General features: G+C 42.0%; 2 protein-coding genes across 3 annotated transcripts in view; one reads left to right on the forward strand and one right to left on the reverse strand.

Annotated features, from left to right (window-relative positions):
- Positions 1 to 5,266, reverse strand: part of RAB5A (RAB5A, member RAS oncogene family) — a 32,375-nt gene extending 27,109 nt beyond the window's left edge. The window contains exons 1-2 of one of the 2 annotated variants that reach the window (XM_082624861.1): positions 4,902 to 5,266; positions 1,572 to 1,827 (exon numbers count right to left, since the gene is read on the reverse strand). In XM_082624861.1, coding sequence (XP_082480987.1) covers positions 1,572 to 1,734 — 163 coding nt within the window. In that variant the 5' untranslated portion in view covers positions 1,735 to 1,827; positions 4,902 to 5,266. The remainder of the gene's footprint in view (positions 1 to 1,571; positions 1,828 to 4,901) is intronic. The other variant, XM_082624860.1, reaches the window with a different exon arrangement.
- Positions 5,267 to 10,784: 5,518 nt separating this feature from the next.
- EFHB (EF-hand domain family member B) overlaps positions 10,785 to 23,346 on the forward strand; it is a gene marked incomplete at both ends in the record, with an annotated part of 40,556 nt that continues 27,994 nt past the window's right edge. Inside the window, 5 exons of the mRNA XM_082624857.1 lie at positions 10,785 to 11,687; positions 18,740 to 18,802; positions 19,260 to 19,403; positions 20,104 to 20,284; positions 20,984 to 21,094. Of these exons, the coding sequence (XP_082480983.1) occupies positions 10,785 to 11,687; positions 18,740 to 18,802; positions 19,260 to 19,403; positions 20,104 to 20,284; positions 20,984 to 21,094 (1,402 nt within the window). The remainder of the gene's footprint in view (positions 11,688 to 18,739; positions 18,803 to 19,259; positions 19,404 to 20,103; positions 20,285 to 20,983; positions 21,095 to 23,346) is intronic.

The following is a 23,346-nucleotide window of genomic DNA, read 5'->3' on the forward strand; positions in this document are numbered from 1 at the left end:
GTTAGCACAAAGCAAGTCCCAAACATATCAGCCCAGGTATTTTGCCTACGATGCATATGTACTTTGGAAAACGCTGCAACTGACAATCACTTGCCAAAAAGCAGTTATAATAACTAACTTTTTGCACCAGTTTAAGGTGGGTGGACATAACCTCAATCTCTTTAAAACTCTTCCTACCATGTGGGCTAGTTAACTTTGGCCCAATTTGCTTTCTGGAGGAGGCTAAAGCTTGAGAGGTAATACTTCATTATTAAATCATACGTATCTATATTTTTATATTTCATTATTAAACGGTATACACACACACAAATGTATTAACAAAGAAACCACAAAGAACGTGTGATACACTTTATTAAAATTTTTTAAAATACCAAGATTTCTGAATCAAAATAAAAGCTGCATGATATGGACTATATTTTTGATGCTCATCCATTATAAAAACCATAAAATACTAAAGTGGGATCACACTGTAACATGATATACAAATGGAGGGGGTTGACAATCACTGTTATACTGCTGAGTCTATTAAAGTGGAAATACCACTTATCTACTATATTTCCTATATGTAGGGAAAAGCCAGGAGATACTAGAGTTCTGTAATTTATCTTATTGGGAGGATCTGAAACTAAATAAAATTCTCAAGTGTACTTACTTGAGAACATATACTCAATGCATAGCATAAAGTTATGCTCCTGAAAGATGGACTCCAAGAAGTTGCTACATGCCAATGGGTATCTGCCTTACATATTTCAAAAGTATGACTTTAAAACGTATAAAATACCTGGAAAAAATATGGTACTGCTTATTACACACCCCTTGTAAAATACTGCAAATCTGAAAGCTGTCCACACAGTACCTAATTCAAAAGCTTCATTTGGCAGATGAAACTGACGCCCCAAAAAGGCTGTTTTGCCCCGCTGCTATATACAGTTGTGGATTTCTCTGATGAGGTTCAATTCAGTCTTGTCTTCTATTCACAGCCATGCTCTGTTAGTTGTCTCCTCTTTGTCCTGCGTCTTACTGTTCCCTTGCCTCAGTCTTACCAAAAACACTGTAAGCAGTGCTGCTTACTCTACCTCTTTCCCCTCTCCTTCCATCTTTCTCTCCAGGTCCCATTTCCCTTCCATGTCCCTCTTCATTAATCACTTATTCTTTCTCTTCCCTCAGTTATTTAGAATTAGAATTTTAATGTTAACTCTTTTACTATTTACTTTTACTATTTTCACTATTCATTCTAAAGCCAATATAATTCAGCACAAACATGTAATAACTTGAAGAAGCTTCTAATCATTATCAAGAAAGATATCAATCAAATCTTATACTTGGGGACACTGATTCCACTTATGTTTGCATCTCTATTTTAGCTTCCATACAAGCATCTTGGGGATAACCAACAAATCAAAATATTAAACATTACCTTAACAAAAACCAAGTTATAAGCCTTGAGCCTGCTGCTCAGCTCTTCACTCTGTGACCTACTTAGTACCCATCATCATACAATCAGAACAGCAAAATCTTATTTGTCAACGTATGATTCAATTAAATGAAGAAAGGATAAAAGAAAATCTTACCCCCAATGGTACTCTCTTGAAATTCATGAAATTGGCCCTTCACAAAACGAAGCACCAGGCTCGATTTGCCAACAGCAGACTCTCCCAGAAGTACTAATTTGAACTGGCATATTTTATTTCCAGTATTTGGCCCATTGGGTCTTGTTGCTCCTCGATTAGCCATGTCCAAATTTGAAAGAAGTCCCTAATTTCAGTCTCTTAAATGAACTTCCAGGATGCAAGGTGTCAATTTTTTTCTTTCTGGAGGTAGAGAAACCTGTAAAAAAAAAAAAAAAAAAAATGAAGTAATTAAGTATACAAAACAGCAAAACAAAGCAAATCTACTATTAATCACTTTGGTAAATTCTTCCTGTAACACATTATTGCATGACAATTATAACCTCTAATAGACACTGAATGTCATTTAGTTTAATTCACTACCTTTGTCAGTATTGTAAAGGCATGAGATTTGAGCCTAAAATCATGCTGTAATTTTCAAGGCTTTTAAAACATTTTAAAGTTAACCTTTATCAAAGACTCAATTTTGTGCCAGGTGGTTTTAAGTACTTAACACAGCCACTCAACAATCCTATAAAGTTGACTATTGCAATCCTTAAAAATGAGGAAAACAGGCACAGAGAGGTTAAGTAACTTGAGGTCACACAGTTACTGTGACAGAGCTTCAACAGAGCTGAGTTTCAAACCCTGGCAACCTGAAAGGTGACTCAAGTACTTACGTTAAAACAGTTTTGAGTAAAATTAAGTTAATAAGTGGAAAGCTCTTAGAATAGATCTTAGAACATAGTAACAGCTCAATAAATGTTGGCCATTATTACTTGAAGGCTTGTTAAACGGTACATGTTTTTTGTTTATTTAACAGTAGTTTTGGAGCAACAAATATATTAAGTAGGTGGTGTGTCTGGTGCCTAAAAGACTTAAAACCGTTTTCTGATGTGCTCAAGTACATCAGATGTGGAACTGTTAACTGTGGTTCTCTATGTGGTGAGTGAATTAGTGTCTTATTTAGTTATACTTTTCTGTAGTTCTGGAGCTAACAAATGTGTCGTTACTTTCTATTTAACACATTTAGAAAAAACTAGCCTGAAGGGCAACTTCTGTGTCTTCTACTATTATCTAAGAACGCTAATTTTCAATCTCAAAGGAATTAGGGAACTTTCAAAGAACTCTTTTACAATTTACTCACAAACCAATCATAATAGTTTTCTTCCATCTTTAATCAAAACTTGATCATGTGCTAATAACATTAAATCTGATGATTCCTCTTCTCAAATCACTGTTCTATTTCATTTAGGTACCTAATAAGAAATTTGCATTACCCATGAAATGAGTTTATACAAGAATCCCTCTTGACCATGAACTCATTAATAAACATATCCATGAGAACTTACATTCATGGCAATAAAATCACCTCTGCCTTACCTAAACAGCAGCTTTGAAGAGTCCTTACCTTTTAGTAATACGTACTGAAATACTGACAAATGAAATAATAGGTCTGAGTTGCTTCCAAACAACGGGGGCGTAAATAAAACAAGATTGGCCATAAGATAACTGAAGCTAGGTGATGGGTTCATTATACTATTCTTCCTACTTCTGTACATTTAAAAAATTTTCTGTAATAAAAAAATGCTCCAACCCCACATCTACCCTCCTACCACCCCCAAAACATATCAGATTTGGGGATCTAATCCTGCCTAGCTATACCAATTTCTGCTGGAGCAAGTGCTTTCATTTCAAAGCCTCTATTTCCAGTATACCTAACTTTCATAGCTACTGTGGAAAGTAAACAAGAGACTATATATGTAAAAAGTTTCTAATACAGTGGTCAACACACAGCAGGGATTGAATATTGGCAATTAAATTGCCCCTTTGATGAAATAATGACCAAGTATCAATAGAAAGTCAGGTAGACTGAAAATGCACCAACACACCTTCAAATAGTACACACGATAGCAACTAGAACACTTCCCAGCTGTCTGATTACCTACAAAACAGCAAACTGAATTACTCATCAAGGACAATATGCTCCGAATTTCCACAGTCCTCCCAAAATTTCACGGAAAACATTAGATGCCCATTAAAAAAGATTATGATTTAGCTTTGTCTTTTAAGGTTTAAAGCCTTGCATTATAGTTCCCTCCAAGGATCTCAAACAAAACATAACTAAATCTAATTATAAATATACAGTTAGCATAACATTAAGGTTAAAAGTTACATTTTGTAATAGTTGCATTCACTACTTAAACTTTTGTTTCACAAAAGCACAAGATTTTGCATAAAGTGCATTTTAAATCTTTTGAAAACACCTGGCATTCTAGAGTTAAAGTCCTCCTGGGTGCTCTTTGATGAAAACTAACAGCAGCTTACATTTCTGGGTATTTATTTTGTGCCAAGCACCATCCTATGAATTAGGCTCACAGCAACCCTACGAGCTCTTTTTATTATCCCCATTTTACACTAAGAATAAAGTTTCTGAGCTGTCCTGAATTACCGCAGTGGTGAATTACCGCAGTGGTTTCCATGTGGGTTTTTTCCCTACTAGTTATGTGAAAGGCAATTGACTGGACACTTAGGCACCACTTCAGCAAAAGACAAAAAACAAATATGTGAATTATGACGTTCAGAGATTGAAAAAGTCTGAGTCTCAGGAGGGTGACCAGCTTCCAGAGAGGCGAACAACAGAGCACGTTTAAAGGGCTCTACCCACTGAGTGTGTTCAGCGACCTAGTTGTGCCGAGTTAAAGTTTAAGGCTGCGGTTCACCACCTTCCAACGATGAGACAAGTCCCTAGACAGCCCGGCTTCCCGAGCCGCCTCCTCCCTCCATTACCCGGCTCAGGGAGTCGGGGGGTAGGCGGAGCTCCCCAAATTCACACCTGCTGGAAGCCCCAAGTCCTCCTCCGAGAGCACCTGAGCAACTGACACCCAGCTCCGATCGCCCGAGCAAGCAGGCCCCGCCAGGCCCCTGGGCCGTCTCTCTCATCCTCCTCCCCGGAATCCGGCCTGCTTCTGGCCGGAGACCACCCCCTCAACCCCGGGCTGCCAGGACGGAGCAGGCGGAACCGCGGCCTCCGGCCCTCTCTCGCGGCGCCATCTTGAGAAGGGAACAGGGTGACACCCGTCGCTCCCTCGGCCGGTCCCCAAATCCTGGCCTCCGGAGCCCCTCGAAGGATGAGTCACCAGGGCCAGCGGGTCGAGACGCCGGGTTCGGCCCATCTCCGGTCCCGGGCCCCGACGCGCGAGAGGGAAGGGCGGAGGACTCCGCGCCGGCAGGGCCCGCGGACCACCCGGGGTCCCGACCCACTCCGCGCGGGCGGAGGGCCGGCTCGGTTACCTGAGTCCGCAGCGCGCGGGGCGGCGGCGTCGAAGCTTCCGGCTGCAGGTCCCAGGCGGAGCCCGAGAGGAGGCTAAGGCGGCGGTAGCGGCGCGTCTCCTCGTCTCGCCGCTCCCCTCAGACTGGACGGTGCGGGGCTCGTGCCGCGGTGCCGCCCCCGTCGGTCTCCGTCTCCGCCTCTCGCCGCTCCGCCTTCCTCTTTGCTTTCTCCTCCTCCGCCGCCGCCGGCGCTCGAGTTCCCACTAAATCTTCCTCCTCCTCCCTCCTCCCCTCAGGCCGGCCGCCGGCTCCTTCGCTAACCAAAACACAAACACTCCAGTCCCAGCGCGGTAGCCACTTCCGCCGCCCGGCGCCGGCCTCGCCGCCACGTCGCCGCACGTCGCGGACTACGCCCCTTCGTCACTTCCGGTCGTTCCCCGTCCGCCCGTTCCATCCGCTTCCCCGCCCCCTCTCAGAGCCTTAAGACTCCGGGCTGGGCCGCGGGGCGGGGCGGCCGCGTCACGTGACCCCAGCGAGCCGCGGGGTTGGCTACGGCCGCGGGCCACCTTCCCTCCCCCGCTTCCTCGGGGCGCGCTCGGCCCCGCCCCCGCCGCCGCCATTGTTATCTGGGCGGCTGTCTGTGGCTCCCCGTGGCCGAGGGCGGGGACGGGGCGGGGTCACTCCTTGGCCGGCCTGCTCTAGGGGGAGGCCAGGAGAACTTGGGTTTGTTTCTCCCAGGAGGTGTGGGGCGGCGAAGTTTCCTCTGTGAATATTAGCCCCCAGTTCCCCTTATCCTACCTCTGCAACACCCCAACTCTGCCAGCTCGGCTAAGGGGCTTTTTTGTGGGGGCTTTTCTAGCACAAGAGAGCCTTCCAACACGTCCCTGGGGATGGCTGGATAGGTAAGGGGCATTGACTCCAGGGAGGAGGATGCGATCCTCCCCCCACCTCCGAAAGTTGTCTTTAGGCGGGGACATTTTCAATAATAACTTGCTTTTCTTGAGAGCCTACCTGTTTTGGGTGCGAAGGGGCAAGTTATAATAGGTAGCTTGTACAAAGAATTTCCCGTCGCGGGTTACTGCACTAAACGCTTTACAGGAATTATCCCATTTTCTTCCTACGCTATGAGGCTCTCACTCTGAAACTAGCTCTATCGTCCTCCTCCCTACATTGGAATATACATCCTCGAGGTGGTCCTCGCCGCTGTCTAGCACAGCGGCTGGCAGCCAGGAGTCTTCAGTCGTGGCTGTGGAATTCACGAATGTGCCGTGCCTGTTTTACAGGTAAAGAATTTGAGGCACAGAGATTGTGTAACTTGTCCAAAATCACCGCGGAGTAGGTGATGAAATTGTGTTCTAACCTGCAGGCTGGCTCCAGAATCTGAGTTCTTAAGCACAATTCCAGTAAAAGAACCCAAGACATTCATTAGCCTCCATTGCAGACCTACTTAAGGCAAGCTGTTTTGGCTCCATCTCACACAACAGTTCCTGGCTGGGCATCTGAAACAAAACAAAACAAAATTCCTTTCGGAATTTGGTAGAATGTTAAATCGATTTTTCCTCAGGATGAGGGTTGCTTTTTCAGTTTGCTGTTTACTATTTATAGCCCTGCCGTGAGGCCACCAGTATTGATCGTCTAGATGTGTACTTGGCCTAAGGTATCCTGTCGGTGCTCAGTCAACATTTTGCAGTGAAGGTGATTTGAACCCTTGAACAGCCAGCCTTTCAGATCAGCCTCCCAGTTACTAACCCCAAGAACATTATGTGTTATGTGCAAACGGTGTCTGTGGCACTTTATCCCAAGGGGTGGTTCCAATATGGTATGTTAGTCATGGTGATACCTCTTGGACAATCCCAGGAAGAATCTGGAAATAGGATATGTCACATCAGCTTTGTCATGTCAACAGTATGCCCCAAACCAAACCTATTCCATCCCAAACATGCTTCTGCTTGGTGACTGGTATTAACAGCCTCCCAGTCACCTAAACTTGAAAGAGCAGAATCATCTTCAGCTCTTCGTTGTCCCATTCTGTCACCCAAAATTCTCTAATCCCAAATCTGAGCTCTAATCCCAAAGCCTGGGCCATGGTAGTATTTGTATAAGCTGAAATTAATGCACACATTGAAAAATTAATGCACACATTGAAAAATGCCTTTTCAACCCATTCTTTACACTGTGGCCAGTCACTCTCCTACTCAAAAATATTCAATTGCTAAATAGAGTACAAAGTTCTTCAACTCTGGTCCCAACCCATGTTTCTTTCATTCTGTTTCTAAAGCCTCCCTCTCCCCAAACTCTTGCCTTGTGACCTAATCATACCAGTCTACTCTGTGTTCCCAGAGTGTCGCCTGTGTGTTTCCATCTTGGCATCTTTGATCACTTTGTTCTCTGCAACTTGGAATACCACTACCTCTCATCCCTGCAGGTCTCACCTTATCCAGGATGCCAACTCCTCTGGATGGCATCTGAGGCTACTTCTACTGGATTTAGTGATCTTTTTCCTGTAGTTTCATGATACTTTACTCTCTGTAATAGTTCTAATATGTATCTGCCTTATTTTACAGTTAGAGAGTACCTGCCTAGACTTTCCTCCTCAGGCTTTCATTCCCATTAGGATTTTAAAGTTCTTAAGGACCAGGACCATAATTTATTCATGATTTAAATTCCTCTCAGAGGAACCTTGATTGATATAATAGGGACTCCCCAAAATTTGTGAGCTGAATTGCATTATTTATTTATTTATTTTTGCCACACCATGTAGCTTGTGCAATCTTAGTTGCCTGACCAGGAATCAAACCCCGCCTTCGGCAGTGAAAGCACTGAGTCACTAACTACTGAACCGCCAGGGAATTCCCAAGCTTAATTACATTTAGAATGGTGAACATTTGACTTAAGTCCTCACAAATAACACCTGGATGCTGAAATTTATACATTGTTAGGAACTCCCCATCATTGTTCTAGGGTATTGCTTCCTCATTCATTTCTTTCTACCAATTTTAAAAATATTTATTTATTTATTTATTTATTTATTTATTTATTTATTTTGGCTGTGCCGGGTCTTAGGTGAGGCACACAGGATCTTTGTTGAGGCATGCAGACTTCTTAGTTGTGGCATGCATGCGGGATCTAGTTCCCCGACCAGAGGTCGAACCTGGGCTCCCTGCATTGGGAGCGCGGAGCAGAGTCTTACCCACTGGACCACCAGGGGAGTCCCACTTTCTACCAATTTTGTCTTTTAATTCACCTCCTTCGTGAGGGAATTCCTGGCTTTCCAGAGGTTAGCAGCGCTTTCATTGCTGGGGCCTGGGTTCAATGGTCGGGGAACTAAGATCCTGCAAGCTGCGGGACAAGGCCAAAAAAACCCCCAATTGTCTGTATTCATGAATACATTTCACAGTATTTTATAGTTTAGTCATAATGTTTGCCTGGGGAGTGCTGCTCCAGTGGCTGGTACCTCTAAGATCCAGTAGTAATTTTGGAGAGATGGAAATGCCACAGTAAAGCTTTGCTCTTGTACTGCCACTCACAATAGACCTGTGTTTTTTTTTCCCTAACCCTGGATAACTGAGGAGGACTGATAATTGGGTACATTCTAGTAGCAAATGGGAGATCCTACTGAAACCGTGTAACTTGGAGTGGGATTGAACCCACAGGCCGGGATCCAAACCCAGCCAAAACCCAGATTGGGACTTGAACCCATGGTCTTTTAACGGAGATCACACCTAGTCTCAGGACTTAATGAAGCTCAGGTTCTTGATGTCCCATCGCAGAAAGAATTCAGTGAGAGACAAAGTGATAGGTAAGAAGTGGATTTATTTAGAGAGAAACACACTCCATAGACAGAGTGTGGGCCATCTCAGAAGGTGAGAGCAGCACCAGGGTACGGGGGTTGTCAGTTTTTATAGGGGTGGGTAATTTCATAGGCTAATGAGTGGGAGGAGTATTCCAGCTATTTTGGGGAAGGGATGGGGATTTCCAGGAATGGGGCCACTGCCCACTTTTTGACCTTTACGGTTGGTCTTGGAACTGTCATGGCGCCTGTGGGTGTGTCATCAGCTTGCTGATGTGTTACAATGATCATATACTGAGGCTGTAGGTCTAGTGGAAGTCTTGTCCACAATCTTGGACCTATTTGGTTCTAATCTGTTTATGTCGTGTCCTCGGGCTATGTCATTCTTTTAAATGTTGTGCCCTGCCCCCTTCTCTCCTGTTTAACTACTAGGTGGTAAAATTTCTTAAGGAAGCTACAAAATGGATGGAGCCTAAATAAAGTCATGCAGAACTGAACACTGCCCTTAGTGCTGCCTTTGCCCTCAAATCTCTAAACACCGACTCAAGAATTCCCAGCACCTTGCATCTCTCAATCATACACAACACTCCATGTCTTCTACCTTCTTCTCCAGGAAATCTTTCCATTGTGTAGTTGAAGAATGACTCTTTGCATAGATGGTAATGAATGGTAACATTTACTTTTAAATGGGACTGTCTGGAGACAAACCGAAAGGTAATTCTGGCATAAGGAATTGTAGGCATGGTGGCAAGGCAGTGAGAAAAAGGCTATGGAAACTTGAGCTATTCAGGTTTAAAAGCTAGTGTCTTTGCAGGGCATCATGAAAGCCTCAGCTCAATGTCACATACCTAAGGGATTTCTAAGCCCATCAATTCTAAAGTAGCTTCCCTCCATATCAAAATGTTCTATTTTCTTCATGATACTCATCACTCATCATGTGAAATGACCTTATTTATTGGTTTACTTGATGGCTATCTATCCCTACTAGAATATAAATTCTATGAGGTAGGGATTGGCTTAGTCCATTGCATTCCCAGAACTGACACAAAATGAGGACTCAGTACTGTAGATATTTGTAAACAAAAGAATTGAATGAACACTTATACAGACATACCTTGATTTACACACAATCAAGTCATTTAAATTGCTTAGGGGGAGAAGAATATTTATATTAGCTATCTAGAAAATTACAGTACACTGTTTTTACAAATGTAAAATAGTATCCCTTAACCGCTTTTTAAAAAAATTTGGATTTTGCAAGTTTTTCATGAGGCTTCTTAAAAAAGTGGAATCTCATAAATTTCATTCAAATTCTAAGCGAGGTGTTCTGTATCCCCTGTATGTGTAGAACATGACAAATATTCACCAAATACACATTCATTAAAACTTGAGTTTTAAAAAAATCCCATACTTAATTTTGAGTTCGCCACATTATTTTAAAAATTCAATATGCATTATTGTGTAACTCATTTCAAATTTTAATATATTTACTTGAAATGCTATTTAAAGCCTATTTATTGAAGTGTGTTTTCAAAGACTTTAAGATGTTCCTTACCACAGCTGCCAAATATAGTAACTTTACAGAATTTTTAAGGGATGTCTTAAGCGCTGAAAGAACTACATGCAGTGTGCATGTACTTTCACAAGGAAGGATCTAAAATTGGTGGTCACCACCAGAAAGAGGGTTATTAATTCTCTGATCGCCAGAAAAATTAATAGGCCCGTGGCCAGGAGTAGGCCCCTGGCTGAACCCATCCTAACGGGACTGTGTTGCTTGGAAAACCAAAGAGAAGTTTGGGGTCATTTGCTCTGGAGCCCAAGACCACATCCTTCAAGTTTTCCTGCCCTCCAAATCTACTAAAGAAGGGGGAAAAAAGAGAGAAGGAATAGGGGAGAATGGGGGGAATGAGGGAGAGAGAAAGAGGAGAGAGTGGGGGAGAGGAGAAAGAGGGAGAGAGATGGGCGGGGTCCTGACCTGGAAAGAGCTGAGCTCCAAGCCCCGCCCCCGTTTCCCAGGTAACCGGGTAAACAGACCTCCATTTCCTTTTCCCCAGTGAACTCTGCTTGGTGTGAAGTGGCGGGCAGGAAGCAGTGGGCAGGGAGTCCGAGTGGAGATGTGCTCTTTCGTGAGAGTGGGGTCCCCCAAAGGGTTGGGGCGCTCCAAGGGATTGGGATCTTCCCTCGAGCCAGGTGCAGCTTACCCCTTAGAGATGAGTGCCCTTGGAGGAATGAGGGTATCTGAGAGGAAATCTCCTCTGAGCATGGCAAGAAAAGATGATTTAAGAGAGAGAAGGGTCTTCATGGGAACAACATCTCCCACGGAGTTGGGGCTCAGAGTGGGATTAGGAAAAGAAGATTCTCCATGCAGTCATATATATGAGGAGAGGATGACTTCACCGGAAACAAAATGTCCATCGAGCAATGGGCTTGATATAAGATTAAAAAGACAGAATATTTCTAGGACTTTCATGGACGGGAGTAATTTAGGAGTCAATAGGGTCTCAGCCTCACAGGAAACAAAATTTCCTCTGAGAATGTTGCCAGGAAGAGCGGGTTTAGGAAATGAGCGTTTTCTGGCAGGGTGTTGTCCTGGAAGGGTAACACAGTCTCCACTGGGCCTGGTGTGTGAAAGTCCACAGGCTCCAGGCAGCAGGAAATGTCCTGTGGCTGGTGACCCTGAAGAGTTAGGGGCTTCAGTGGGGAAGCAACCTACTTTGGGTATGGAACCTAGACAGGAAGTGGAAAAAGAGTCCACCCGTGTGGTGATGAAGCCCAGCATGGAGATGCAGCCTCCTGTGGAGGTGGCCATGGGGTTCCCCCAACCAGAGGATCCAGATGAAACTAAGCCTACAGAGCCCCAAATGGGCTTGGTGATAGAACCTTCTGAGTACCAGTTGGCTCAACAACCTGAAGAGCAAAGGGAGGTTGAGAACATTAAACCAGGAGTAGAACCTCCAGATCGCATCAGACCCATATACTCTGGGAAATTTTTTGATCGGTTACCTTGCTGGCCAAGTGTAAGTTTTTTCCTAGTACTTTCCCTAGGAACTATGTATAGATAGCCATGTCTCTATCAAGATGATAAACTTTTGAGACTTGTTTGGATTTGCAGTCAAATTGCAGAGATTTTGTTGAGATTCTGATATTCCTTGTCCCAAGAAACTCTTTCCAGCTGTTACTTTGTCCGATCTCCTCTGACTCTCTGCCTCCTTTTCTAATGTCAGCTTTGTTTTCTGTGCACATGAATGGTTCCTCTTGATTTCTCCCTCCTTTCTCCTTTGACCTGCATTTCATTCCTCAATCTGCATTTTCTCAACCCTCCAACTGCAATACATGTTATATCCTAATATTCATGTACTTTTTTCAAAAACAGTTTGCTTTTTCTATTCATTATTCTGTGAGTTATTTATTCTTTCAGCAAAGACTTGTGGTGGTCCTTATGCTGGGTCCAGGGTACTATCAAATGAAAAGCACATGATTCTAATCCCATGGGTTTAGGCTCTCACTCCAATGTTGGAGACAATAACTAAACAAATATTATATAGATGTCTAAATGCATAGAAAACAAATTCTTCCTTAATAGAAGTACACTCTAAATATGAGGCGCAATGGAAAGTTTGGACAATTTTTTTGGAGGAGTTAGGAAAGGCTTTACAGAGCAAGTAATATTTCAGCTAATTTAAGAAGGTGTCAGTATTTGTCAGATGGAAACAGTTGGAGCATCTTGGGCAAAGAATGGCATAGAGTATGACCAAAGCTTCTTGTGTTGGGAGGTATAGGCAATTCTGTTTAGCCAGCATGGTGGTAAGAGATGAAGAAGAAATCTAAAGGTCCAGAATGCAGAGGTAAAACGTATGGGTACAGAAGCAATGGTGGATCTTCATGAGGGAAGAAATAAATAAAATTTGCCTTTTGGAAAGATAATTCTGATATCAATAATAATGGTGGACTGGAAGGGGAAGATATTGGATGACAGGAAAAAGTTAGAAAGCTATTTCAAGGTAATAATGGCCTGAAATTAACAGAGTTGGAAAGAATTGGAGAGGAGAGAGCAATTCTGAGAACCTTTTAGGAGATGGTATTGTTAAGAATTGCCATCCAGTTGTGGATCTATGTGGTGAAAGAGAGGGAAGTTCATGGATGACTTAGGAGTTTCTAGTTTGATAATGAGACATCTTCTGGTTTGGTGACACATGAATATCTGGTGTTGGCCATCCTGAGTTTCAGTTATTTACAAGCTATCAGATGAAAAAGCCAGGGAGACAGTTGGAGCCATGGGTGGAAATGGGACAGAGAAGGTCTAGGCAAGATCTTACCTTGGGAAACACATGAGATGATCAGAGAAAGAAATGTCAACTAGGTGAGTTCTTGAGGACAAGGATTTTCTCTTATTCAGCATGTAGCTTCATGACATATCACGAGGTCCAGCTTATACTGGTCATTCAGTAAATATATGTTTGATAAATGGAAGGAAGGCTGGATGATTAAGTGGGAGAAAAAACAGTCAGAGAAGAAAGAGGTGAGTCTGAGAGGGTGGTATTGAGCAACATAAAGGGAGCATCCTTGAAGTATTCTGAGAAAAAAGGAGAGATTAGAGAACACAATTCTGCTGAAGTGGTCACAGGGATTCTGCAGAATTTCTTTTTTTTTTTTTTTGGCATCTGCAGACTTTTGTTCCCCTTGGGAGTCAGGGTGTTCTTTTGTCTTTGACCCACTTTGCTTTCTGGTTCCCTTATTGGATTTCCCCAGCCACTCTCTTCTCAGTTGACCATGCCTGCTTCTCCTTTCTGGATCGGTTCTGCAGTCTATGGGTCTATGGCTTCAGACCTGATCTCACGCACGAGCAGAAACCAGCTTCCGGTTTCCAATATGGGCTGTTCTAAAACCTCTGCTTCCCGCTACCTCTCACGTCCTCCTTTCTAAATGTGAGAGGACAGGGAAGAGAGCTTCAAGGAGAAAGTGACCAGCAGTGTTAAAACGTCTCTGATAGGGTAAATAGAATAAAGATGAATTAGCTTTGGGCATTAAGGGAATTAGCAACATAGTGAGAATGCAGATTCCAATATACTGAAGAGTGAAATTAGAATTGGAGAAAACTATTGTAACTTTTTTTTTCCCTTAAGAAGTGTGACAGTGAAGAGAACAGAGTAAAGATTCCATTTAGGAATAATTTTATTTATTTAGTGAATCAGTAGGGGAGTTTGAGATAACACAAACGAGATAATGGGTGGAACCAGACCCCAGGTAAGCAGGAGGGAGTGGAAACGGGATCACAGGCCAGAGGAGAGATTAGCCTAGATTAGAAACAAGGTTCCTTTTAAAATAATTTTTTAAATATTAAAATATCTACTTTCACTATAAAACAAAGATAATAACATGGAAAATTTAGAAAACAGGAATGAAAACACAATAATCTTATCACCCTAACACTATGCCTACTGGCATTTTGCTGCCCTCACATTAATTGTTATCAGTGGCTTTACTATATCAACATCACTACCCATGGAGCTTTGCAGGTATTAACTCTTTATCAGTGAGGAAACTGAGGAAAATTAGATAATTTGGCCAAAGTCTTACAGCTAAGAAGTGGTAGCCTCAGGATTTGAAGTCACCACTTCCAATTTAAGAGTCTGAGTTCTAGACTGTACTATACTTCCCATGGCACTTTTCTCCTAATTCATTTTTATGTAGTTGTTACAACAAGCATAAAATTTTTCTTGAGTTTTCACTTACTATTATTTAATAAATTTTTCAGTGTTATTACAGACAACTTAAAAGATGTTTTAGTGATAAAAGCAATATTTCTTTAAGCCCATATATGATTATTTAGATAACTCATTCCCTCTCTTTTTGGACAATAGATTTTTTTCCCAGATTTTTCTATAAGAATAGTCTATGAACTTCTTTATGTATATGTCTTAGAATATTTCCTTAGGATAGAGTTTCAACAGAAGCCAAACGATGAATCTTTCTCTAGTCCTTTTTTTTTTTTTTTCTTGCGGTACCCGGGCCTCTCACTGTCGTGGCCTCTCCTGTTGCGGAGCACAGGCTCCGGACGCGCAGGCTCAGCGGCCATGGCTCACGGGCCCAGCCGCTCCACGGCATGTGGGATCTTCCCAGACTGGGGCACGAACCCGTGTCCCCTGCATCGGCAGGCGGACTCTCAACCACTGCGCCACCAGGGAAGCCCTTTTCTCTAGTTCTTGTTGCCAAATCCCTTCCTAAAAGATTGTACCACTAAGTTTTAAAAATTAATAATGATTTGTAAGGCATTGTTTTAATTCACATTTCTTTGATTTATAATGAGATTGAAAATTGTTTCATATGTTTGTTTTCATTGTTTTGGTTTTTTTTATTCTTATATCTGGTCATCTTGCTGAACTCTGATTGGTCTTAATTGCTTATTATTTCTTTTGGATTTGCTAGGTAGACAATCATATTGACACTTTTGTCTTTCCTTCTTTAATATATGTAACTCTCATTTCTATTTCCTATCTCACTGCATTGCCTACGATCAATAATACAATATTGAAAGGTCACTTTTCAGACTTTAATGGGAATGATTCTAATGGTTCACCATTAAGTATTATTTTTGCCATATCCATTCCCAGTTTGCTAAGTATGTTTAAAAGTCAGGAATAGAGGGGCTTCCCTGGTGGCACAGTCGTTGAGAGTCTGCCTGCCGATGCAGGGGACGCTGGTTCGTGCCCCAGTCCGGGAAGATCCCACATGCAGCTGAGCGGCTGGGCCCATGAGCCATGGCCGCTGAGCCTGCGTGTCCGGAGCCTGTGCTCCGCAACGGGAGAGGCCACAACAGTGAGAGGCCCGCATACTACAAAAAACAAACAAACAAAAACACTAGGTAAAAGTTTAGTGAGGAACTGGATATTTACACAGAATAATTTTTTAAATTGATGCATAGTTGATTTACAATGTTGTGTTAATTTCTGCCGTACAGCAATGTGATTCAGTTACACATATAAATCTTTTTTATATTCTTTACCATTACGTTTATCACAGGATATTGAATATAGTTCCCTGTGACTTACAGTAGGACCTTGTTGTTTATCCATTACATAGAATAATAATAATAATTATTATTATTATTATTTTTTGCGGGTACTTCTACTCTGTTTTCAGAGCTTCTGCTGTTTCTTAAAATAATTGGTTCAAAACAATCCTTATGCCAAAGAGGCATAATTGGTGGTGGCAGGTTCTGCTATCCTTCACATCTCAAATTGATGAACAGGCATCCTTGAAAACAACTGAAATAAAAAGAGATAAAAAGAGATCCATGGCTGGAGCGAGACTTGTCACACATAATATGACACTGTAGATACAAATCAGACTTAATGGCTTCCATCTTTGTGTCCCCAATCAAATGGCCTGAGAACATCCAAACCTGATTACAGCTACTGATTTGGAATCAAATTGCTTTTCAAGTAGGCAACTAGATGAGGAATAGTGAAGGCATTTCTGTCCAACAGAATGTTTACAGTGATAGAAACCTGGAATATCCAATGTCAAACACTTGGAAGGTCAGCAGATGACGGACAAGTAAAGTCATCTCTCAGGCCATGGACTGATTGATCTGTCAATCAATCCATCCTTCCTTCCATCTCTCTCATCATGTAGCACCTGGCGAGTAGCTGCCCTGAGTATCCCCAGCCTTAGGAGTTAGTCTTTTTTCTTTTTAACTTTTTATTTTATATTGGAGTATAGCTGATTTACAATGTTGTGATATATCGTTTCAGGTGTAGAGCAAACTGATTCAGTTATGTATATGCATGTATCTATTCTTTTTCAAATTCTTTTCCCATTTAGGTTGTTACATAATATTGAACAAGAGTTCCCTGTGCTATACAGTAGGTCCTTGTTGGTTATACATTTTAAATAGAGCAGTGTGTACATGTTAATCCCAAACTCCCTAACTAGCCCTTCCCCCAACCCTTCCCCCTGGTAACCATAAGTTTGTTCTTTAAGTCTGCGAGTCTCTTTCCATTTTGTAAATAAGTTCATTTGTATCATTTCTTTTTAGATTCCTTTCTCTTTCTCTTTCTCTGTCTGACTTACTTCACTCAGTATGACAATTTCTAGGTCCACCCATGTCGCTGCAAATGGTATTATTTCATTCCTTTTAATGGCTGAGTAATATTCCATTGTATATATGTACCACATCTCCATTCCTTATGAGTTAATCTTTACATTAAATATTTAAAAGAATGGCTGGAGCTTCTATAACATGTATAGCAAGAGAGACTTTATGTTCCCTGATATCTCTGAGATTTCTTACAATTTCCAGCTGAATTAAAAATCACCTGTATCTCAAAAAAGAAAATAAAACAAATAAATAAAATAAAAAACAAACAAAAAGAAATTTAAAAAAATTACTTGCATCTCTCCTCTCTTTTCCCCACCCTGCTTCAGCTCAAGTTAGAGCACAGCCCCTTTACTTTTTAACCCAAGGTTCTTCTCCCATTGTGTAGTTGTGTAAGTAGAATTTACTCAAGATTTGGCATTAAGGTTGGGCTGCTTGTGACTGGCCAGTTTCACATCTTGGGCCCCCTGGCCTCTGACCTTGTTGCTAGATCATTCCCTCCTCCCATCTTTCTCAGTCTTTCTCTCATCTCTCTTAATCCTTCTTTAGTCTATCCCATCAAGAGTTCATATTTTCTCCCATTTTTTAGCAAAGCAATTAACTTCTCTGTCTGACCATTTCTATGGGCTTCCTCTTTCATACACAGAGGTATCATCAAGATACTCTCTTAATCTCTTTTTTTCAATCAATCAATCAATTAATTAATTTTTGGCTGCATTGGGTCTTTGTTGCTGTGCACAGGCTTTCTCTGGTTGCGGAGAGCGGGGGCTACTCTTCGTAGCAGTGCACAGGCTTCTCATTGCAGTGGCTTCTCTTATTGCAGAGCATGGGCTCTAGGTGCACAGGCTTCAATAGTTGTGGCACCCGGGCTCAGTAGCTGTGGCATGTGGGCTCAATAGTTGTGGTGCACAGGCTCTGTTGCTCTGTGGCATGTGGGATCCTCCTGGACCAGGGCTCTAACCCGTGTCCCCTGCATTGGCAGGTGGATTCTTAACCACTGAGCCACCAGGGAAGTCCCTAGTCTCTTAATCCTTGATGGTTCTCCCTCTAAGAGGAATTCCCCAGTTAACATTTAACATAATAAAAAACTTTCACCTACCCATCTATATCCATCTGTCTTTATTGTCATCCAGTCATCCCTCATTTGTCTAATTAATCCATCCCCCTGCCAACACCTACACATTCATCCATTCACCCAGCTCTCAGCCTCTCTGCTTTTCACTGATTTCCTCCCATCCTCCTCCAGAGACCTAGAACATTCTGTATGGGAAGTTTCTTTCTCTAGGTTTTTTAAAGAGAAACTTATGCTTTGCAGAAATAACTATCAGCTGCCTTGAAATGATAAACTGGAAATAGATAAGAGGTGCATTGCTGGGAATGAATTGTTATAATCTTTGCTTGGGCAAGGGAAGGGTAGATAAGACCCAAATTAGAATTAAGTGAACAAAGCCAAGTGAAGTTTGGGCCATTCACTGAAGGAGCTTGGCCAGGGGTGACATGTTCGCATATATCAAAAGTTAGGGTGTTGGTGGAAATACACCCACAATGCAAGCACACCCACACCCACTCAGAAATACTTAATACTTTGAGTTTAGCTTGAATCCAGCCACACTCTCATTGTACTGATGACAATGGGACAGCCAATAATTGACCTGTGAACTATGACAGGATTATTTCTGAAAGTTGAATCCCTCAGCGTGTTGCAGAGGTCCTATAATTGATGGATCACTAACAATGCTGTACTGTAAAAAAAAAGGTATGCTTGAATATATGTAACATCTACTGTTTATATTATACATCAGGATTGTCTTAGATTTGCTAATTGTTCTTACTACTTTTCTTAATTGTGTTAAGTAGTTGAAAGTAACTTTTTAGCATTAGATACATAGGCCAAATTTGGAATACATTCCATTCTTCAAAACACAACCCCTGGACCTGACAATGACCAATTATTGCTTTTTATCTCTTTAGGCAGGGAAAGTTCTTCCGATTGGATACAGAGCTGCAAACTGCTTGACTGAAAAACTTCCCAGGGTGAGTGTTTTCAAAATGCATTTGTGTGAACATAAGATAAACAACGCTCAACATTCCTTCTGAGAGTTGCATAAATTTAATGCGGTCAATTTGGATTATTTTTACTGTATTTTGGGGCCTTCTATTGAGTTTGTCGGAGGAAGTGAAAATTCCAGGCTTACAATTTTCAGCTCTACAAAAACTACTGGAGATTCCATTTATTTTGATGGGAAATAGTCATTTATGGTATGCTTCCTAACCTGGATACTTCTTGGTTGTTTTCTAAATATAACTTTTAAAATATGTTGTTTATTTCTATTAAAAAATTTCAGGATGTTTCATTTTTTGGAGCTGTAGATCACCAGGTACTGATTAAACTCATGTAATGAAGGGTATTCATTGATTGGTATAGATCAGTCTTGCTAATATCTAATTGACTGTACTTAATAATTCTATTTTCTTCTCTCCCTGTTGGTAGCTAATGACCCCACCTGAGGCAAAAAAATTTTTCAACTTCAGATATCCACCTGCTGGAGCCAAAAGAGTATTTTATGGCAGAGCAAATGATCCCCAAATTGCACCTTCTTTGACACATGGAATAAGATCTAAAATTTCAACACCGGTAACTTCTTTTCTATTTTTCCCTGTACATTATTCACTTACCAAGGTGAAATTGAACAAACGAGGTATTAGTGAAATATCTCCTTCCCACTCTTAATCTTGGGCAGTGAAAATAATCCAAGCAGCAGCAGCCAAGAGGGTGAGTGTAGACAAGTCGATGGTTTAAGCCACAGACTAATATTCTCCCCTCAGATAATAAAAGCCAAGCTGCACTTAATTTTCTCACTGTAAAGAGAAGTGCTGTCAAGGTTTGTTAAAGCATGGTGAGGACAAAGGCTGGGTGATATTGCTGGAGATGCCAAGAGCGCTTGTACATGTATTGTGTGCACGCAGGGTCTTGGTGTTACCTGCTACAGATTGAATGGACAGTCAAGGTTCAGAAGACCTGATCTTATACCTGGAGGGAGCTGGTGGGAATCACGTGGCTGTTGTGCTTGTCATTCCTACTTTTCTGGAACCTTTGAGTCGAGTAACCAGGGAGTTGCCCTCATAAATGCTTTAGCCCCAATGAAAAGTCATATTTAGACTTGTCTAAGCTGCATAACCCCAATTCTGATGGTTCATTTGAAGGTGAGCCAAGACAACGATCATGAAATGTTTCCCCACAATCATATTGTCTTCTCCCCAGCTATTGAGTTTCAGTGTTCAGACTTTTTTCCTTATTTTGGTTATTACATCTTTGCTTTATATGATTTCTTTAGGCAAAGGTACTGATCAACCCACAGCCTATTACAACCTTTCAACAGAAAATGGAAGATAAGAAGGAATCAGTATATTTTAGCAATCAACGGGCACCGTTAGGAAAATCTCATGATCAGACGCCAGGATTACCTAAAGGCCTGGATATACTTAATACGACATTTGGGACGGCAGTCATCAGAGGTAGTGAAAATAAAGGGTGGGGAAGGAGTGATAAAATGTCTCCTTAGAAAATGGGATTAAATATCCTGTTGGGATTTATTTAGTGCTGGTGTAAATGTTGATTCAAGAATGAAAGATGGGAATCATAGCAAGAAAGTTACTCTCAGACCCAGAAGCCTTAGAGTTGATGTATGTCAAGGCAGTAAGAGTTCAGGGTTTGGAGAGGAGATCCAGGGAGCAGAGTAGAGATGGTGTAAAGACAGGAAAGAGACTCTGGGAAGTTGATGTTGGAACCAGCTGTGAGGGCTGCTATCTCTTTCCCCTGGACATCTATTTGTGTGTTTTATTTCCACCAAAGCCTCTAATGTGTTCATAACTCTTCTTTTTTTTTTTTTTTGTGGTACGCGGGCCTCTCACTGCTGTGGCCTCTCCCATTACGGAGCACAGGCTCCGGACGCGCAGGCTCAGCGGCCATGGCTCACGGGCCCAGCCGCTCCATGGCATGTGGGATCTTCTCGGACCGGGGCACGAACCCGCGTCCCCTGCATCAGCAGGTGGACTCTCAACCACTGTGCCACCAGGGAAGCCCTGTATGTTGGCTTTTTGCCCATGTAGCTTATGTAGTTAGCATACCAGTTTGTCATTTGCTCTAGTCAACTTAAATATGTTGTAAAGAGCTGAAAAATGCCTTAAAACTGATTTCATTAATTCTTCCTTCAGAATTATCTGCTAGAGAGGTGGTGAATCCACCAAAATCCTATCAAGAAGTATTTGAAGAAGGACAGGCAGGACACGATCTGTATATTGTATCTCACAATGATTATTATGCAGGTAAGTCTCCTCCAGTGTAAAATGGGCCTGAGAATATGAGACTCAGATTTGTGAAGGGGAATAAGGGAGATGATGTGCTTAAAGTTAAAATGCCTGGCATATAATAGGTGATCAATAAATAATAACTTATTACTTATAAGGTTATAAACCCCGATAGCTGGGAATACATACACTTACGCATTTTGGGTGTAAAATGTAGAAAGATATGTTTCATTAAAATGAAAAAAATAGCTAAGTAAGATTAGATGTTGGGTAGTCTAATCTTGTTTTTTATTCAAATAGTAGGATTATTCTAAGTGCTTCACTTTACATGAGGATTATTAGATAATGGTCAACTACAGAAATTTTGGAGTCAGATCAAGTTCAAGGCCTAGCTTGTCCATTTATTATCTTTTAGACCTTGAATATTTTACTTATCACCATCTTTTTTTTTTTTTTTGCCGTATGCGGGCCTCTCACTGTTGTGGCCTCTCCCGTTGCGGAGCACAGGATGCACAGGCCCAGCGGCCATGGCTCAAGGGCCCAGGCACTCCACGGCATGTGGGATCCTCCTGGACCGGGGCACGAACCCGTGTCTCCTGCATCGGCAGGCGGACTCTCAACCAGTGCGCCACCAGGGAAGCCCTATCACCATCTATTTTAAATTTCTTAAATAGGGATAATAATGTTGCGAGGATGAAGTGAGTGCCTGCAAAATGCCAAGAATGGTGCCTGGAACATAGTGAGGGCTCAGTAACTATTATCATTATTATTATTATTATTATTGTTATTTTTATTAAGTGATCTTGACTAAAAGCCTTATTACTAGAATTATTCTATAGCATAACTAAAAGGCATTGGATGTTTAAGTGCTGTAAACTACAACTTAATTGTTGACGTGTGGGTGCTAAGTAGAATCTTGACCTAACAGAGGATTGACAATTAGACTCTGATACCTGTCCTGAGAAAGCCGATGGCCTGTACATGATTCACGAACTAATCTGCATTAGTTAGAAGCAAGACTAGCCCTTCACTGCAGCACAAGACCCCTCTCTCCGTCTTTCTTTCTTTACTTTTCTCCTCCACCGCCCCCTCACGTCATACTCCCTCTGGGGCTTGTCTGCTATGCCCATTGCTCCGCGGCTGGAGTCAGCCATTCCCTTCTCCCATGACCAGTCTCTGCTGGTGCCTTACGCTGCCGGGTACACCCCGGTCCTGAGATAATCTCCATCCTCCCACGGCTGCTTCCACCCCGCGCTTTTTCACAGCCTTGACAAGGCTTCTCTCCGTGTCTCCTCCGTCGCCACTTCCCTGGCTCTGTCCCTCCCTTTCTTCTTCTTTAATATAAATTTATTTATTTTATTTTATTTACTTTTGGCTGAGTTAGGTCTTTGTTGCTGCGCGTGGGCTTCCTTTAGTGGTGGTGAGAGGGGGCTACTCTTCGTTGCAGTGCGTGGGCTTCTCATTGCGGGGACTTCTCTTGTTGTGGAGCATGGGCTCTAGGCACATGGGCTTCAGTAGTTGTGGCACGCAGGCTCAGTGGTTGTGGCTCGCGGGCTCTAGAGCGCAGGGTTGGTAGTTGTGGCGCACGGGCTTAGCTGCTCTGTGGCATCTTCCCAGACCAGGGCTGGAACCCGTGTCTCCTCCATTGGCAGGCATATTCTTAACCACTGTGCCACCAGGGAAGTCCCCTCCTTTTCTTCTTTTCCTCCTTCTAGTCTTTCTTTTCTTTATTCCTCCTTCCCTCCATTCCTCTCTTGTGAAAATATTTTATTCATTTTTGGAAAAGTTTAGCATCGATAGCACAATCTAATCCAATCCCATTTAATTGTTTTAAGAAAGAACTATTTCAATGAATATGTATATAGACACCCTTTACATGCATTTAGCATTTGGAGGAAAATTTGGAGGAAAATGAGTGTAGTTTTAAAAATTATTTATTTATATTGGAGTATAGTTGATTTACAATGTTGTGTTAGTTTCTGGTGTACAGCAAAGTGATTCAGTTATACATATGTGCATTCTTTTCCATTATGGTTTATTACAGGATATTGAATATAGTTCCCTGTGCTCTACAGTAGGACCTTGTTGTTTATCCATTCTATATATAGTAGTTTGCATCTGCTAGTCCCAAACTCCCAGTCCAAATTTTTTTTAATATTTAGAAGACCCTAATGGACTATCAAATGACTGAAGTTACTTTCATTTGCTGACTTTTACAAAAGTTTCACTAGCCTCTTGAAAAAGAATAGAATCCAATCCTTTAAATATTT

Source organism: Mesoplodon mirus, assembly GCF_964341445.2.
Source record: "Mesoplodon mirus genome assembly, chromosome: 6".
Lineage (NCBI taxonomy): Eukaryota > Metazoa > Chordata > Mammalia > Artiodactyla > Ziphiidae > Mesoplodon > Mesoplodon mirus.